This window comes from Stegostoma tigrinum, chromosome 5, assembly GCF_030684315.1.
Source record: "Stegostoma tigrinum isolate sSteTig4 chromosome 5, sSteTig4.hap1, whole genome shotgun sequence".
In the NCBI taxonomy this organism is placed as follows: Eukaryota; Metazoa; Chordata; class Chondrichthyes; order Orectolobiformes; family Stegostomatidae; genus Stegostoma; species Stegostoma tigrinum.
The window spans coordinates 99,641,579-99,661,121 of record NC_081358.1 but is presented as its reverse complement, the minus strand read 5'-3'; the positions used below and the strand labels follow the sequence as shown (position 1 = coordinate 99,661,121).

Below are 19,543 nucleotides of genomic sequence, written 5' to 3'. Positions count from 1 at the left end.
CCATAGCCTGGCATTTGTGTGGCGCAATGTCACTTGCCACTTGTCAGCCCGAGCCTGGATATTGTCCAGATCTTGTTGTTGTGGGAGACTAGAGGGAAAGTAATTACTGTGTCATTCACAGATCTCACAAATACAAACATAAGAAGTGAGATGGAGCAATAAATTCCGTCATTCTTGCGATAGAGCCTCCAAGTTGCCTGATTGGATTGCTTAATGGATTTTCTCCCAATTCTGGTATTTAGTTACATTTGTAAGTCACCAGGTTTTCTCCAGCAGCTCATTCCAAACATACGATCACTACCATCTAGATGGAAAAGGGCAAAGGATACATGGGAACACCTACAGAAGCAAGTTTCACTCCAAGACACTTAGAAACAAATCACTGCGCCTTTAGTATCTCTAGGTTAAATCCTAGAACTCCTTCCCTAACAGAATTCTGAATGCTCTAACACCAAATGAACTGCAGTGGTTCAAGAAGCTCATTGCCCCTTTTCAAGGGCAGATAGGGATGGGCAACAAATGTTGATGTGGTCATTGATGCCAATGCCACCTGAGTGAACAAAACAAACAGATAAGTAAACAAACTCTGGCAATTTATGGATGACCATAGAAAATGGACCATTCGTAAAAGCTCAGTTGTTTCACTGACATCCTTCAGTGTTGGAAGCCTCCTGCCATTACTCAGTCTTGTTGGAATGTAATTGAATTTTATGCCCTCTGAAATGCCATATTCAATCAGTCAGTTTGAATCAAATTGCTGGAGGTCAAAGAGGTGGCTCACATATACCTTCTCAGGGTAAATGGGGATAGAGGTTAAATGCACCTACACTAAGAATTTTTGTTTTAATTTAAGATCTCTAAAGCAGAGAATATTTTCACTGATTATCAATCTACAGCAGAAGGAATGTTATTCCACAAACAGTTCTTTCTTTTACCTGGAAGGAATTACAAGTGCCTCAGTGTACAGGAAATGGAGATAAATGTTTGAGTCCTCAGCATTGACGAATATCAACGCAATTCAGAACTCAGATACCTTAGAATAAATATCAAAACCTGTCTCACAATTTAATAGACATTTGAACAGCCCAATGAATACATGTTACACTGTCCAGGAAATCTATGGCTTAACCCTTAGTTTTGTACTGAATAACTTGGCTTTACCCAAGACATGACATCAGACAAAATACTTCTCAACTAAGGGTAAATTGCTTGCCGTTGATCGAGTAAAACCTTCAGGCATGTCCACATCTGGATAATTGTGCAATCAGCCATAATAATACATAGAGTAGAATGACCAGCTAATATCTCCACTGTCTCCACCAGAATCAATGGGCAAATCAGCGAGCTACCTAGTTGCCTAGAACCTGTCCTAAAGCTTTCAGCAGCAGAATCAGGAATATTTCTGGGCATGGAGAGAAGGCGAGAGGGATTTGATGGGAATTCATCACCTCATATACAATGCCTCATTGGTCACTAATGCCAGATGAATCTCTCGTGACAAAAGAGTAGATTGGAGCACAGGATGATGAATTAAGTGCTCAGTTTGCAGGATTGCTGGGCATTCATCAAACTGGGTATGCAATCTCCACCCTGAATCTTCAACTCTCAGCTCAGAAAAGTGATTTTCCTTGATGAAAGTAAACCCTTGCAACATATACCTTCCAACATTAGTCTTGTTCTTTTATATAAACATAATACGTTTAACTGCAAACTTAATCTTTCTTTTCAGCCCTGGTGCCGTCTTATCACAACTATCTTCAATTACTTTGTGGTGACTAATTTCTTCTGGATGTTTGTCGAGGGCTGCTATCTCCACACAGCTATAGTGATGACCTACTCCACAGATAAACTGCGCAAATGGATATTTCTGTTCATTGGATGGTGTAAGTCATGAGCTTTTTGCCTTTTTGTTAAAGTAACCATCACAGAAGAACAGTTAAGTAGCCAACAGCTTATATAGAACCTTTAATATGGTGTAATAACAGGAGTCCCAAAGGACTTTGCAGAACATTACAAAACAAAGCATGCAATGAAGCCAATGTGAAGAAATTGGATCAGATGATCAAAAATCCTGGTCGAAGAAGAAGCTTCTAAAAATATGTGTTGAAAGAGAAAAGTCAGATAGAGAGGCGGAGATCGCTGAGAAGGGACTGTCATAGCCAGGGACTTCATTAAAGGCCTAGTCCCTTAAACTGGTGCAACATTTTAAAAAAAGTCATTAAAAAGCTGTTGGGATGTGGCCAGCACTTATTGTCCATCCTTAATTGGCCTTGAGAATGTGATAGGCAGCAGCCTTCTTAAACTGCTACTGACCTTGAAATTGGGAAGACGCAAGAGGCCAGAATTACAGAAACAAAAATATAACGGAGGATTGAGAGAGTTACACTAGATTTTCAAATGTCTAATATTTCCTGGGAAACTACTAATTTAATGGAAGTTAAAGCCTCCAAATTCCAGGACATGAACAGGTTCTTTCAGAGCTTTCCAGACATAGAACAATTTTCAATCAGAATCTGCAATTTCCCACAGAGCCAGCTGCATCCAGCATTTCATAGAGCCCTAACAATCAACTCCAGTCTGCTCCAATGACTGTCTGGCTATCAGAATATCCAGGACAATGTTACAGAGGTGGGAATGGGTGGTTTTGAAGAAGGTACCAACAGATGGCTGGAAGCTGATCACAAGGTCGAGCCTCAGACTAATGGCAGAGTTTTCCCGACCTGAGAAATGGGTGATTGACACTGGGAGGTACCTAACCTGCACCATTAATATCAGAATGAAGTTCTGGGTAGGAAGGCTGTTGATTGATCTTTTCAAACCAATGCCTACTAAGGCCCTTTAGAGGTCAATGTACAACCACTTAAGGGCTTCAATCCAAATGGGCTGCAATTACTTCAACTACTCCAGCTGGGACAAAGGAGAGCGGACTGTCCAAATAATTACCAGTACAGCAGTCTGTCAGTTTGTGGGGAGTAATCAGGGAAGGCGATGACAAAATGGTGTTATCTGTAGACTATTCATCCAGGGCCTAGGTGATGTTCTGGGAACCTGGGTTTGATTCCTGCCCTGACAGATAGTGGAATTTGAAATTAAAAAATATCTGGAGTTAAGAATCTAATGATGACCATTAAAACACTGTTGATTATTGGCAAAAATCATGTTGTTTACTAAAGTTTCACCAATCCTTACCTGGCCTGGCCTACACGTGACTCCAGGATCACAGCAACGTGATTGACTCTTATCTGCTGTCTGGGTGATTAGGGATAAATGATAACTGCTGGTCCAGTCAGTAATGCCTACATGCTAGGAATGAATTTAAAATAGAGGTGCAATTCCTCAAACTGTACTATTTGTGCACAACCAAAGTACTCAGCCTGAAGGAGTGGGTTCTCCTGCCCTTGCGTCACAGTTCCAAACCCCGACCCCAGAAAGGCCTTCAAACAACACTCACCGTTCTTGCCTCTGGTCCTCCATCTGTGCATTCGGAGTGGGCTGGAGCAATGGTATCCCAGCTCCAACCACAGCCTTCACCATGGTGATGACAAGCTGTACTGAGTGGAACTTTGTATTACCTGACTGCCAGAAGATCTGGTGGGTTTTCTGAAGAAGGTTTCCCTCCAGGTCACTTTCCTACTTTTCGACTCAGCCTCATGGTTACACACTGACTCAAAATGATCCTGTGTTTCTTCTACCAGCATGTTCTGTCCCTGCAATGTAGACTGGATTAATAATATTATGAAAATTAACAATATTAAGGCATCAATTAAATATGTGAGTTTTATATTCTCCATGTACTTGGGATTTTCATTCGGGTGAAAAGGTGAAAAAGGCATAGAAGAAAGAAAACTCTGTAGTTTCATAGAATAAATCCATCCCATCCAATATCCTGAAATAACTGCTAAATGACTGAAGGAAAGAGATCAAAAGCACAGCCAAAGAATTAGGTAGCAGAAACAGCAGCAATCTGTTGCCAGGGAGTTGGGGGTGAGGGGATGCTGCTATGTAGGAAACAGAGTTTGGAGCAAGGACAGACAGCATTGGTTTTGTCTTAGCAGTATTTAATTGGACACACACACACACACACACACACACACACACACACACACACACACAATGTACTTTATGTATTTGTCACACATAAATGCTGTAACACTTTTCATTTCAAGCTTTGTTGTTCTTAGCTTTGTGTAAAACGGCTTACCTCCTGGTTGTCACACAGGCTCTGCATATTATCAACATTTAGTATCAATCTGTAGCTGTTTTAAAAACTGCGTTCATTCATTAAAACTGACTGAAGTATTTATTCTTCCACAGGCATACCCTGTCCTATCATTGTAGCCTGGGCCATAGGCAAATTATATTATGAAAATGAGCAGTAAGTAATGTATTAAGATGTAGCCTGAATTTGTGAGTTTTATATTATTAGTATTTTTAAGGTGAGAAAAGTGTAAAAGAAAGAAACTTCCCTCCTTTCATAAAATGTATGCATTTCGTTCCATTCAGTGTGTTGAAATAAGTACCAATGACTGATGGAAAGAGATTGTGCAGTCAAAGAAACAAAGAAACAAACCCAGAAAGTAAGAAAACAAAAATCAGAAACCATTTGAAATGCTTCTCAAAGAGGGCAGAGTGAGACACTGGGGAAAATTTTTTAAAAATTGACTGACGTATGTTTTTACTCTGATGCCAGTGATAAGTCTGTGGGATTAGTGAGGACACAGGTCTTAGACTCCCTTATTGTGCTGTGGTCCTAAATATATGCCGGTATTTACAAGTCATCCCATGTTTGAGGGCCAGCGTTCACAGGATGTTCCTGACTGAATGTCAATACTTATAAGATGTTCCTGAGTGAGTGTCAGTGTTTGAAGGATGGCTCTCAGTGACAGCCAGAATTTTGAAGGTCTTCCTGATGGAATGTCAGAATTTGCAAGGTGTTCCTTGTTAATTTTCAGACTTTATGGGATTGACATGCTTTATAAACAACAGGATGTTTCTGAGTGTCAGTATTTAAGGGATATTGATTGGTGAGTGTTCACATGTACAAGATGCTTCTCATTGTGTGCAAGTATTCTGACCATTAAAATCAATAATGAGAAAATCATTGAGTTGACGCTATCCATTTCCCTAGCATGGATTCCCACTATGCACAAGGAGCACTGAGGTGGAAAATCCCATCTGTTATGTAGAAAGCTTTAATTCTCAGAATAGAATAAAACCTGCGCAGTCTGGTACTGGCTGTTCAACCTGAAATTATTTAGTCTTGTCGCATTCTGAAGAAAATGAGGAATGAAGAACTCTGCTCGTGGATAAAATCTTCCATCCACAAAGAACAGCATCTTCTTGGTCTGGTTAGCATGGAGTGTCACAAGGCTATGCTTGTTGACTAAGATTATCGAACATGAACTTGAGATCTTTATTATCTTTGTAACTTGGTTCTGCTTCTGTCACCATGGCAGTTAATGTCAGTGTTGGTAGCAAAATGTATCTGTCCCCTTTCCAAAACAGCTAAACTGTTGAAATTTGAGCTTCACTGCTATCCGCAAGTTCTGTTATTTCTTATTGTTTGGCTCTTGATGAGATGATTTCAGTTTGAATAGGAAAACGACCCTGTGCATGCATGGACACATATGTGCACTTACATGTTTAGTTGTACTTACATATAAACATATACACCTTGATATTTCAGAAGGGACAAGGTGTTTGGTAGGATCTGTCTGTCATTGACCTGTTCCGCTTATGTGTCTTCAATTTTTACTAATAGAAGAGGACTGATGTACTGAACTAGCAACATAATACCTGATGTCAGTAGTTGGTCATTGGACAGTAGTTGCTGAATAACCTTGAGTATGCTAAGAATGTGAAAGTTGGCATCACACAGAGAACCAAATTAAAATTCTGTTGGTTTTGCAATTTGGTTCTTTTACACAAGCTGAAAGCTGAATATATTCAGGCAGGAGGTTGCTTAGCTCAGTTGGCTGGCTGGTTGGTTTGTAATACAGTGACACCAAAAGTGTGGGCTCAATTCCTCTCCTGATTGAAGTTACCATGAAGGCACCTCCATCTCAACTTCTCGCTTTGTCTGAGGAATGATGACTCTCAGGTTAAACTTTCAGTTATCTCTCTAATGACAGAGTAGGACTATGCTGACTTTACTTTTTACCTTTTATGTACATGCAGCAGGGACATGTCCTCTGTAAGAGAAGAGTATAAGTCCAGACACAGTGCCTGTTTTAATCAAACCAGCTTGGGTCAGTCATTCCTTGGTGTATTCTCCTTGGCAATGTTTCTACCAAACAGAGTCAACTTGCCAATGATCATAAATCTTTGCTCGCTCAGTAAAAATTATTGCTGGCTTTGAATATTGGAATTTAGCATCTATCCTACAGAGTGAAAGATAATAGCTTTGACCTTTTTTTCAGAAATACAAGGTATATATAGCACAGGACCAGGCCATTCAGCCCAGACAGCTCATGCTGGTGTTTGTTCAGTACTTAAGACTCCTGCCCTTTTTTTCATCACTACATCTACGATTGTAACAATTTATTCCTTTCTCCCTTAAGCACTTATCGAGTTTCCCCTTAGATCCATCCATACTATTTGCTGTATGTACTCTGTATGGTACCACATTCCAAATTCTTACCACTTGTTATGTGAAAAAGGTTTCATTTAAATTCCCTGTTGGATTTCTTGGCGTATTTTATGTTAATTATGGCAAGGAATGCTCTTCCCCACCAGTGGAAATGCTCTATCTGTCTCCACTCTATCAAAATATTTCATAATTTTAAATTGCTCCATTAGATCCGTCCTCAGTCTTGCTTTATCACAAATAGAGAATTCCAGCCTGAGAAACCTTTCCTGAAATGTGTGGCCACATATTTTTGTTTCCAACCATGTAAATTTCTACACCCATTCAAATGTTTCCATATCATTTGGAAAACATACATAGAACACGATGCTGGTCCTTCAAGCATGTTTTTTGAAAGACAAAATGTGCCTGCTTAGCTTCTGCAAACCTATAAAAAAGGAAAGATTAAACTGAAGTGTGGTATTTGCTGTTTCTTAGCAAAACATTTCTTGTCCCAAGCTTTAACAGAAGCCAAACATCATTAATACCATGTCCCATATGAGGAGAGGACACTGGAAATCAAGCCCCATGATTCGAAGAATCATCAAAAATGCATAGAATGCCAATCTAATCAATAAGATGGTAATTTGCCTGACTTTGACCACCACATGAAAGCAATTCATACCAGGTTTCAACAATAAACAAGTAAATAAAACTCATTTATTATCAACAAACTTATACTTTAAAACTTGGTAAAAAATGATTATTAATTACCAATGTGCGAACTTCAAACCGAACTCCCATTTGCATCTAAATGTGCACATAATCATAAACAGGATGGACAATACAGGCAGTTATGCAGAAATAGAGTGGTTGTAAAACATAATAAATATGAGCAAATTTTGTGGATCAGGAATCCAAACCATAAGGATGGAATGAGGTGCCTTTCTCACAGTTCTTTTGGCTTCTGGCAATGATATCAGTTTGTTCTCGACCCCAGCGATCTTCTATTCAGAAGAATTGGAACAAACTTTTTACTTGAGTTAGAAATTCTCTGTCTAAGATTCTATTAGTGCTGCTGCTCTTCCACTCACAGAGAAAGAGCGAGAGAGACAGGACATAGAGATTTATCTTGGCTTGCATATTTTCGGAGATCTGAATGCAGTTGCTCGTCTGAGTCCTGTGACAAACTGCGACTTATCTCATCAATTCTTCAAAAGACTTGATCAGGAGTGTAAAATATCAAAAAAGCTCCCACGGGAGATTGATTGAATTGAAAGATTTTCTGTCAGGGCAACAAATGTCTAAGCATAAAAGGTTGTGTACCAAATACTGAAAATGGGATTAGAATGTTTGGATGGCTGTTTTAGACTGGCAGAGACTCGGTGATCTGGTCTCTATGACTCTATAAAAGCGGCTGTTGGATGGTTTTCCAACCACACACACCTGGTACCAACCAGTCTCACAAAAGTATCAAATCCAACTTCTCCAAAAGTTATATGATCTCCTGTAACTCACAGTTAACCTCACAGTTCCACTTTTAACTCTCAGGTTAAAACAAAAACAGCTGGCTCTCTGCAACACACTATCCAAACTTTCACTCAAATGTAACTGCTTGCTTCCTGAATGTTTATGCCATCCTGGCATAATGGCTTTCTTCCCTCTTTTGCAACTTGTTTGCAATTGGTACCTCTCATTCTGGCATCACATCCAACTCTTGAAGCATTGGGTGTGAATCTACATAGTAATCTCTGACTAACTGACAGTAGTGTTCATCATAACAGCACCTGATCATAGTCTCTCTCACCTTGCGCACAAAGGAATATAGGAGTTAGGCTAGGCCATTCAGCCTCTCAACCTTTTCCCACCATTTAATATGATTGCTGATTGCACACTTCAATGCCTACATTCACCAAAACCCCAAGCCCAAAAGCCTGTACACCACTGGTATTCAGAAATCCATCTATCTCTACCTTAAACACGTCCAGACAGTTTTCAAATTTTCCACAGCTGATTGTGGTAGAGAATTTCAAAGGTTCACAACCCTCCGAGTAAAAATAAATTCTCCCTATCTCGGACCTAAATGGCATTCTCTTTATTTTTACAGTACTGCCAGGAGCAAGTCTGAGGAATCTTCATTGCATTTCTTCTATGGTACTGCCAGGAGCAAGTCTGAGGAATCTTCATTGCATTTCTTCTATGGCATTAAATCTTCTCTGAGATAAAGAGACCAGAACTGTATACAGGTGTAGTCTAACAAAGATCTGATATAATTGAAGCAAGACTTCAAACTTCCAATATTTCAGACCTCTTGCAATGAAGGATTACATTTCATTCGTCTTCCTCATAATTTTTTGCACGTTTGCCTTCAGTTACTTATCAACAGGTTCCCTTTGTAAACCTACACTTTCCAACTTTTTGCCTTTTAAAAAATACTTTGCACAAGTGCTTCTACTACCAACATGAATAGCCTCATATTTTTCCACACTATGTGCCCGGTTCTTGTCCATTCACTAAGCCTGCCCAAATCCTGAAGCTCTTTCACATCTTCTTCACAACATTCTCACTTGACTCATATTATCTGCAGATTTAAAAATACTCCTTTTGGTCCGTTCCTCCATAGCATTGATATCTGTTATGAACAGCTGGGGCCCAACCGCTAATCCTGGCAGTACCCAACTAGTCACCCTCGGCCAGTGCGAGAGTTGTCTGTTTATTCCTACTTTCAGTTTTCTGTCTGTTAGCCAATCATTAAACTATGCCGGTACATTACCTGCTATACCATGTCTTTAATTTTTTTTCCTAACCAGCCTACTGTGGGGGACTTTATCAGAAACCTTCTGAAAATCATGTTTGCTTTCTAACAGGAGTCATGAGCAGAGTTCCTCGCTGATGTCTCCTCTACTCAATTCAAACGGATCAGCCATTGTAGCTGAACTGCTGCCCAGACTTGTATTATCTAACAGCAGTATCTGGGGACCCGCTAGCGTAGTCCAACACCCAGGGGTGCATTCACCAATTATGTTACCAGGGAGCTCTGCATATTTTTAGCTGCAATTAAGTCTAATATTTAACCAGTTATTGTGATTGCAAGACAAAGGGCTTATTTTGAATGTCTTTTCACTGCATGGACAAAGTATGACCTGAAAGTCCCATTTCTGCAATTTAAAGTGCATGGGACATTAAGGTACTTGCATAAGTTGTAGTGCAGAAAATGATTAGTGCTCCTTATTCTTTGTCATCACCTGCAGCTTTGTCATTTTATTTTTAAATTGCTACTTGTAAATCATCTGAATAAATCAGACTGTCAACACAGTGATTGTGTTGGAACAAATCCAGTGGCAACTGATATGAATCTTGATGTTTCCAGATGCTGGTTTGGAAAAGTACCAGGGAAATATATGGACTATGTCTATCAGGGACCAGTGATACTCGTACTGCTGGTAAGTGTGTAAATACATTATGCCACTGTTTAGGAGCCTCACTTGTTGGATAGGAAAATAGACCCTTTGCCTCACTTATCTTTGTGACCCAATAGGACTGCAATTTCCTAAAACTGGCCCTGTTATTACTTGTTCACCACAATTATTATTAATATATGGCATAGCGTATTTAGAACATAGAACATAGAACATAGAACATTACAGCACAGTACAGGCCCTTCGGCCCTCGATGTTGTGCCGACCTGTCATACCGATCTGAAGCCCATCTAACCTACACTATTCCATGTACGTCCATATGCTTGTCCAATGATGACTTAAATGTACCTAAAGTTGATGAATCTACTACCGTTGCAGGCAAAGCATTCCATTCCCTTACTACTCTCTGAGTAAAGAAACTACCTCTGACATCTGTCCTATATCTTTCACCCCTCAATTTAAAGCTATGCCCCCTTGTGCTCGCCGTCACCATCCTAGGAAAAAGGCTGTCCCTATCCACCCTATCTAACCCTCGGATTATTTTATATGTCTCAATTAAGTCACCTCTCAACCTTCTTCTCTCTAACGAAAACTGCCTCAAATCCCTCAGCCTTTCCTCGTAAGACCTTCACTCCATACCAGGCAACATCCTAGTAAATCTCCTCTGCACCCTTTCCAAAGCTTCCACATCCTTCTTATAATGCGGTGACCAGAACTGTACACGATACTCCAAGTGCGGCCGCACCAGAGTTTTGTACAGCTGCAGCATAACCTCTTGGTTCCGGAACTCGATCCCTCTATTTCTGGATGGATTATTTTTCTGCAAACCTGTGCTCACAAGAATGAAAAAAAAAACTGATTGCTGTGAAATAGACTCCTTTTACTTTTGAATTCTGGACCTCATTTTTCCCAATCAATGCATTATTTCCATCAAAGATTGTGAGCAAGTGAAAATATAGCCTGCTTATATTCCCCGGTTCAGCTTATTTCAATAATTCACAAAACAAGTTGCAAAAGGGATACAATTTTAAACATGATGTGTAGAAAATGTAACATATTTGAAAGGACTAGTTGACTTTGGACCAATGTTTCCCAATGCTGCCCAGCAGTGGGGTTTTCTTCCTGTTGTGTCTTGGTCTGTTATATGATAATTAATAGAGAGTGATTATTATTGTCAGTTAAGAAATCCATTACCCTGGTATCATATGGAATGATAGAAGGTAAACTAGGTAGAATTTGGTATTTTCTCATCAAGCAAGCCTATGTTCCTAAGGTAGTTTTAAACTGCACATTAGTAAAAGAAAAAGAAAAATAAGAAAAGAAAATATATGTAAGAAGAAAATGTTGCTGCTCGTGGATAAGTAATGGGCAGCAGAGTTTTAAATGAACGGAGTTAATGGATGATTTAACTGCTGACATTGTAATTGTCAAGTTAAAGTGACAAGGGCATTAATAAATGATTCAGCAGCCATTGGAGAGTTAGAAATTAACAGAGGCAGGGAAGAAACCGTGGGCCGCTATGCTGCGCCTGGTCCAGGTCCCCTGCCTCACCAGTCAACACAGTGACCTTGCCCTCCAATCCAAACACAGCAGGACTCCAAGAAACCTGGACCCTAGTTACTGGACCCAAATATAATTCCTGTACAAACAAGCCTCTATAAGTAGGTAGTGTAGCAAAGCAAAGTTTTGCCCTGGAGAGAATATAAGTTCATAAGCTTAGCCCAGGGTCAAATTCAACAAAAGCTCTTTAAGCTGAGGCAGTACCTAAGCAAATGACAAATGTTGAAAAGAGTGAAATGATCTTCTTCAGTTTCTGGCTCAAATAGCATGTGATAACCTTTCCATCAGATCCATCACCATCCCCACCACTGTCCCAAGCTCAAGCAGATTGTTCACTTTCCCAACATCCTAGTGGACTCACATATTGAGTTTTTGCCTCAATATTTTTTGCATCACAAAGCCTGCCTTCATCCATTTCCTGCCTCTACCATTCTGCCAATCCATTTGCTGACAAAAACTTTGTCATTGCCTTTGCCATCTCAAGGTTCAACTATTCAACTGCCCAGCTGGGTAGACTCCCAGCCTTTCTGCTGTGTATACCTTAGTCCAACTAGTTGTTAGATCCCAGCTCTAGGTACCGCATTATAGGATGGGAATACATTGAGGAGAGTGCCAAAATGACTTACAAGAGTGGTTCCAGGGATGAGGAAATTCAACTACAAGGATAAATTGGGACTGTTCTCCTTGGAGAGAAGAACGCTAAGAAGTGATCTAATGATGGTTTTCAAAATCATGTGTGGCTAGATAGAATAAAAAGGGAGAAGCTGTTCTTGCTCATAAAAAGAATAAGAATGAGGGGGCATGGATTAAAGTGCCCTACAGAAGAAGCAGAAGTGAAAGGGAGGAAAATCTTTTCACTCAGCAGTTACTTAGAAAATGGATGTACTGTGTGGAAGCGTAGTGGAGGGAGGTTCAATTGAGGTGTTTGAAAGGGCATTAGATGATTATTTGGACAAAAATAATGTGCAATAATGGGGGGAATGTAGGAGATTGGTTAGGTACCAGGGTCAACTGGTCTCCTTCTATGCTGCAATAGTTCTATGATTCTGAGCCTCTGCTAGCTGCATTCTATCCCAAAGTCATAAATTTAAATTATTCCTTTGCACCTCCCTGCTCCATTGAGATACTTTAAAACCTAGATATTTGACCATGCTGCTAATCACCCTCCCATTCACTGCTTCTTTTTCTATATATCTTATTGATATTTCTTTTGGGGCATTTTACTGCATATTAGTTGCTAAGTAAATGCAATTCACCTCTTTGGTTAAGGGATGGGTCAGTGAAAGGGATTATAAGGAGACAAAATATTCTTAAAGAAAAAAGTGGAAGATCCTGTTATACTTAAAACCCTGTGGCAAGACATGAAGGGACACAGGAGAGAAAATGATTAAAAATGAAGCATCCAGTGTCAGCTCTGTAGTATATATTCGCAGCAGAACGTAAAGATCAGTCCAAACAATGTGATCATTCATACCATAACCATGACCAGGTGTAAAGGTATTATAATATCATTAGTGACATGCCAAAGCCATTTCCATGCAGCATGTTATTATGATGCAGCAATTGCTCATGCCTTCATATACATCTGTGTCATGGTAACTGATGTCACGATCTGTTTTGTAGTCTCTATATCCAGTAATTGCCTATCAAGGAAAAATCTCACCACCCTGTTCTACAGAATCAGGATCTGGAAGCTGGGCACAGAGCATCTCTCATGCAGCATGATCTGTCTATCATCCCAACTTTTTAACCTGCTGCTGTCAATGGGTTTGCAAGAGGCATTCACATAACTTGATTGCCGCTGATGGTCGCACACCAGCAGAAGGGTGATAGAGTGGAAAACTTTAATTGTTATGTGGAAAAAAAAACTGCTGTTTATTGAGAAACAGATTGATTTAAGTGCCGCATATTACGTTCTAAACAGAAAATCTATTTAAAAGAAAGCTTTTGGGCACAAGTGCTGTGTTTGAATTTAAATACAAAGCCTGAACACCACAGTGTGAGAAGTACCATAATGCACAATTTATAAAGCCTGAATCAACTGGGATAGGGCATGCTGTTAAGTTCCCAGCATACACGGAGGGAGACAGGATCAGTTAGCAATATACTTACTGGAGCTTAGAAGAATCAGGAGGGGCAATTGCATAGAAACTAGACAAGGTAGACACAGGAAGGATATTCCCAATTTAGACAGTCCAAAACCAGACATCACAGTCTAAGCAGCATCTCTGAAGAAAATGCCAGAGTTGATGTTTTGGGTCCGGTGAAGGGTCACAGTTGCTGCCAGACCTGCTGAGCTTTAACAGCAACTTTCTTTTTGTTCCCGATTTACAGCCTCTGCAGTTCTTCCAGTTTTTATCACAGTCTAAGGTTAGGGAAACGGCCAGTTAGGACTGAGACAAGGAGAAATTTCTTCAACCAGAGTGTGGTGAGTCTGTGAAATTCTTTGCCATAGAAAGCAGTTGAGGCCAAAACATTGAATGATTTCAAGAAGGAGTAACGTATAGTTCTTTGGGGTAAAGAGATCAAAGGGTATGGGGAGTAAAACAGGACTAGGGTATTGAGGTGAATGCTTAGCCATGATCATATTGAATAGCAGAGCAGACTTGAAGGGCTGAATGGCCTACTCTCGTTCCTATTTTCTGTGCTTCTATGTGCCCAAAAGTCTCTAAGTGTGCATAATCATGTCATCATAATGTCAGGATATCAAAATTGGATAATTCACACGTAGACAATACTGGAGCTATTTAAAGGGCACTCAACAAGCTGTAGCTGAGATACTTTCAACTGAGATGTGCTGAGGCAAAGTTGGTGGATGCACTGTGAGGAATTCCTAGTGGTGTTTGAAGGAGCAGAAGTAGACCATCAGCCCCACAAGCCTGCCCTATCTTCCAGCAAGATCATGGCTGATGCTTTTCAGGCCCACAACTCCTCATAGCCTTCAATTCTCTGATATTTCAAAAATCTATCTACTTGCTCTTTAGTGCTGTAGTGTCCACAACTCTCTGGGTTAGAAAATTCACTACTGTCTGGGACAAGAAATTCCTGCATGTCTCAGTTTTCTAAGTTTCTACTGACCATAAAAATGCAGAAAATTTACATTGCATGGTATAGGTAGCAGCAGTGCCACATTCTCCACAATATGAGTAGAACATCTAGATGACTAGACAGAGGTGAGAGCAACTGTAAGAAAGAAACAGTAGGAGGCTGTCCTTAGAAGACTCGACCCCAAGAAAGTCTTGTAGAAACTGGATTGATGAGGGGCAGTAGCCCAGAAGGAACAAAAACAGAAATTGCTAGAAAAGCTCAGCAGGTCTGGCAGCATCTGTGAATGGAAAAAGCAACGCTAACGTTCAGGTCCGGTGACCCTTCCTCAGTCCAGAAGGCTTTGTTTCTCCAAGGAAATTGTGACAGAATTGTGTCAATCCCTTTCTGAGAAACAAGAGACTGAAATCTGGGCAAGGACTGCCTTCCCATTGGTTATGAAGATCAGTTTCACTCTTTTTTTGTTCTTCAGAACTGGATCCTTCTTGAGATATCAGAAAAATCGCAACCTGTTGCTGTCAGAAATAAGCCAGACTTTGCAGAAACACAGCACAGGAGGAGCCAGGACTTCATCTTCATTTTGGTGTGCATTGAAGACCTGGGTAAAAAACTATATGGATTCTCCCAGGACTGCAAGCTTCCTGATAATTCAAGGCATCAATTATTGCATACGTATGGGCCTCATCATTAACAGGGAATGATGCAACAACCCCAAGGGCTATCACTGTCTTGATGTCTGTGACAAAATGAGAAATATACCTCGTTGAATGACAAATGTCCAGGCAGAACTTTTTTTTTGTTTTTTTTGTGCAGGAGCTAGCAATTCTCACTATCTTCTGAACTCCTAGACACACCACAGAACAGGTGTTTAGTGATTATGATTACATAGCAGCCCCCTCTCCTTCCATTCCCATTACTACACATGGGTTTCTTTATTCTTCCATCAAATGTGGGCATCACTAGCAAAGCCCAGTATTTATGGCTGAACCCTAATTCCCTTGAACTGAGTGGTTCACTAGACACTTTCAGAGGGAAGTTAATCCCTGGGAACAATCCACCAGATTGTTATGGGTCTGACTTCAGTTAAGAGTTCCTTCTCTAAAGTACATTTAAATGAACAAGTTCAGTTTTTACAACAATGGATGATAGTTTCATGGTCGCCATTAAAATGAGATTCGATTTATATTCCAGATTTATTTACCTAATTCGGATTCCACCAGCTGCCATGAGAGATTTGTACCTCTATTCACATAATATTTATTGAAGAGTGCAGGAGGGCAGTCAAGGAGCAGCTCCAGGGATATCTCAGATCAAGGTGTCAACCTGTTGATGCTACAAAACAAGGAAGGACTATTTGCATGCCAAGAAGTAAGGGCTTAGCAGAGCTAAACAATTTTACTGCCTGCCACATCTAGTTGTAAATGGTGCTAGATGATTAACCAAAATGCTGGAGGAGCAGGATCTACAAATCTCCTCATCGTCAATGCTGGGGAGCACAGTAAATCATTGAATTTACAGCAATCTACAGCCAGAAGTGCCTCATAAGTTATCTATTTCAGTCTCGCCCAAAGGTTTCCAGTATCCCTGGTATCAGCCATCAACCAATACGATTCACTCCTTGTGATAAAAAGAAATGGTTGGAGGCACTGAACCCTGTAAAGGCTGTGGGTCCTAACAACATTCCAGCAATAATACTGAAAACGGGTGCTGCAGAACTTGCCACACCCCTATCCCAGTAATTCCAGTATAGTTGCAATATTAGCATCGACCGAATAATGTGGAAAGCAGTTCAGGTATGTGCTGTACACAAAAGTCAGACAAAATCCAACCTAGCCAATTACTGCCCTATCAGTCTACTCTGGATCATCAGGAAGTGACAGAAATTGTCACTAACAATGCTTTCAAGCAGCACTTTCATAGCATTAACTGTTCACCAATGTTCAGCTTGGATTCTACCAGGACTATGAGCTCCTGGTTTCATTACAGCCTTGGTCCAAACATGGACAAAAGAGTTGAATTCCAGAGGTGGAGAGTGATAGAGTTTGGCATCAAGGCGGCAGCCATCCAAGTGTGTCATCAAGGAGTCCTAGCAAAATGGAGTCAATGGGAATCAGGGGGAAAACTCTCTGCTGGTTGGAGTCACATCAGGCACAAAGGATGAAGGGTCTAGGCCCGAAACGTCAGCTTTTGTGCTCCTGGGATGCTGCTTGGCCTGCTGTGTTCATCCAGCCTCACATTTTGTTATCTAGGCACAAAGGAAGATGGTTGTGCTTGTTGGAAGTCAGTCATCTCAGCTCCAGGGCATCTCTTCAGGAGCTCCTCAGAGTAGTGTCCATGGCCAAACCATCTTCAGCTGCTTCCTCAATGACATTCCCTCCAACATAAGGTCAGAAGTGGGGGATGTTCACCAATGATTGTGCAATGTTCAACACCATTTGCGACTCCTCAGATTCTGAAGTAATCCATGTCCAGATACTGCTAAACCTGAACATTACCCAAACTTGGGCTGACAATTAGCAAGTAACATGCATGCCACATAAGTGCCGGGCAATGACTGTCTCCAACAAGAGGGAAATCTGACTACTTCTCCTTGACATTCAATGACATACCATCACTGAATTCCCTCCTATTGACATCTTGGGGGCTTTGCTTGACCAGAAACTGAACTGGACTAGCCATTTAAATACAGTGACCTCAAAAGTGAATCAGAAGCAAAGAGTCCTGCAGTGAAAAATCCATCTCCTGACTCTGCAAAGCCTGTCCACTACCTACAAGGCACAAGTCAGGAGTATAATGGAATTCTCTCCACTTGCCTGGATAGGTGCATTTTCACAACACTCAAGATACTTAACACTATCCAGGACAAAGCAGCTCACTTGATTAGCACTGTATCCACATTCATTCTCTCCATCACCAATACTCAGCAGCAGCAGTGTGTACCATCATAACATGCATTGCAGAAATTCACCATGGCTCCTTAGATAACACCTTGCACAATCATTTAGAAGGACAAGTGCAACAGGTACGATGGAACACCACCACCTGCATGTTCCCCTCCAAGCAACTCACCATCCTGACTTGGAAATATACCATTTAGAAGAATATCTTTAGTGTCACTCAGTCAAAATCCAGAACTTCGGTCTCTAATAGTCTTGCAGCACACAGCTGTTCAAGAAGGCAGCTCATAACCATCCTGTCAAGGACATCTTGGGGCGGGTAATTTAGCTCAGCCTGTGATGCCAACATCCTAAGAATAAATGGATGAAAGCAAAATTAGGCTTGGTATCTGGATTACTTCCCATCAACAAGGTCAAATCACCTTCAATAAGAACTAATGGACCAACTGCAACACCTTTGAACAAGTTGGAGATCTCCTAAACCTGAGACTCCTCTGCTTAGATCTCTCAGGGGGAAAGGTTTCTTTAGTATGTGCCCAAGGGCCTCTCTAGCCTAGAGTTTGTTTGCTGAATCCTTCATAATCTCACAATGTAATGACCCAAGCCACGATCCTTTGGGATCTGGAATGCACCTCAGGATAAAGATGGGAGACCAGATGCCCTATATGGAGCAATAAAGTCTGCAAAGTGGGATTTCACACCCATTGAAATTCCCCAACCCCAATATGCACCCAGTATTCTCTTTCAGAATATTCAATTCAGACTGCCTGAGCAGGGCTTTGTACTGTGCTTTGGGAGCCTGACATTAATTTTGCTTTCTATCCACTGGTGCTGCCAAGCCAGCTGACTTTTCCCAGAAATTTCTGTTTTTGTTTCAGTCAAATAGGTTTCTAGGCCATTACTGTGAAATTTGTTGGGCTGCATATTTGGTGTTAGCCACTCTGCAGTATTTAAAATACCAACGGGGCCAGAAGGAAATCCTTAATTGGTTATTAATGTCTTCCCTACTGTAGATAAAATTGTAATGAACTGTGGGAGGTGGGCCAGTGTCAAGCAGGTAGATGTCAAGAATAACAGCCTCAGCGTGGCATTCAATATTAAGGCTTCTCCCACTTGCCAGACCATACCCATGTCATTGATATGTTGCTCTCTCTTGCAGTAGATGGTGGCAGATGCTAAAGAGGAGGATTAATTAACCTCTCAGTGTCTCTATGCTCATGGCCCACAGGATAATGGGCACCAGTGTCATACAGTCTGTAGCACTGGGTACTTCTGTGGTCAGCCTGGATAACTGTAAGTTTCTGCCATGTGCAACATTTTCTACTTACCCCTCATCCTGGAAGGTGCTAAGAAATGGAAACTGCTAAAAGAGGGACGCCGTCTCTCATTCTCTCAAATTTTGTGCTTTTTGATAGCTAGAGGTCTAAAGACCACTGGTAGATGTATATAGGCTCAGACTGCAGTCATTTCACAGAGAATGCTCAAAATGCACAGCAGGTCTGGAAGTGCCTATGAAAAGAAAAACCGAGCTAAGGTTTCAAGCTAACAATGTCTTCAATCAAAGATCGGACCTGAAGTATTGGGTAGAGTCTTAAGCACTTAGAATATGTGTGTGAGAGGGGATCATTTCCAGATCCCAGCCCCTATCACTGACATGGCGGCTATCTGGAAATTATCCCCCCTTTGGCCCTCTGCTTTACTGGGTTTCAACCTGACAATTACTCGGACAATTTGGAGAAAGTTGCGTTCTTTTTCACAAAGCGAGATCAAACCAATTTAAATCTTTGAGGTCAGGACCTTTGTGCTTTGGGATCCTGGCAAGAGGGAGAGCCGCATATCAATGACATGGGTATGGTCTGGCAAGTGGGAGAGGCCTTAATATTGAATGCCACGCTGAGGCTGTTATTCTTGACATCTACCTGCTTGACATTGGCTCACCTCCCCCAGCCTATTACAATTTTATCTACAGTAGGGAAGACATTAATAGCCGATTAAGGATTTCCTTCTGGCCCCGTTGGTATTTTAAATACTGCAGAGTGGCTAACACCAAATATGCA

At 40.9% G+C, this 19,543-nt stretch overlaps 1 protein-coding gene across 2 annotated transcripts in view; it reads left to right on the top strand.

Moving 5' to 3' along the window:
• Window positions 1–19,543, top strand: part of LOC125452094 (corticotropin-releasing factor receptor 2) — a 228,547-nt gene that overhangs the window by 178,815 nt on the left and 30,189 nt on the right. For both annotated transcript variants that reach the window (XM_048530088.2, XM_048530089.2), the window contains 3 exons: window positions 1,730–1,883; window positions 4,315–4,375; window positions 9,936–10,008. In XM_048530088.2, the coding sequence (XP_048386045.1) occupies window positions 1,730–1,883; window positions 4,315–4,375; window positions 9,936–10,008 (288 nt within the window). The remainder of the gene's footprint in view (window positions 1–1,729; window positions 1,884–4,314; window positions 4,376–9,935; window positions 10,009–19,543) is intronic.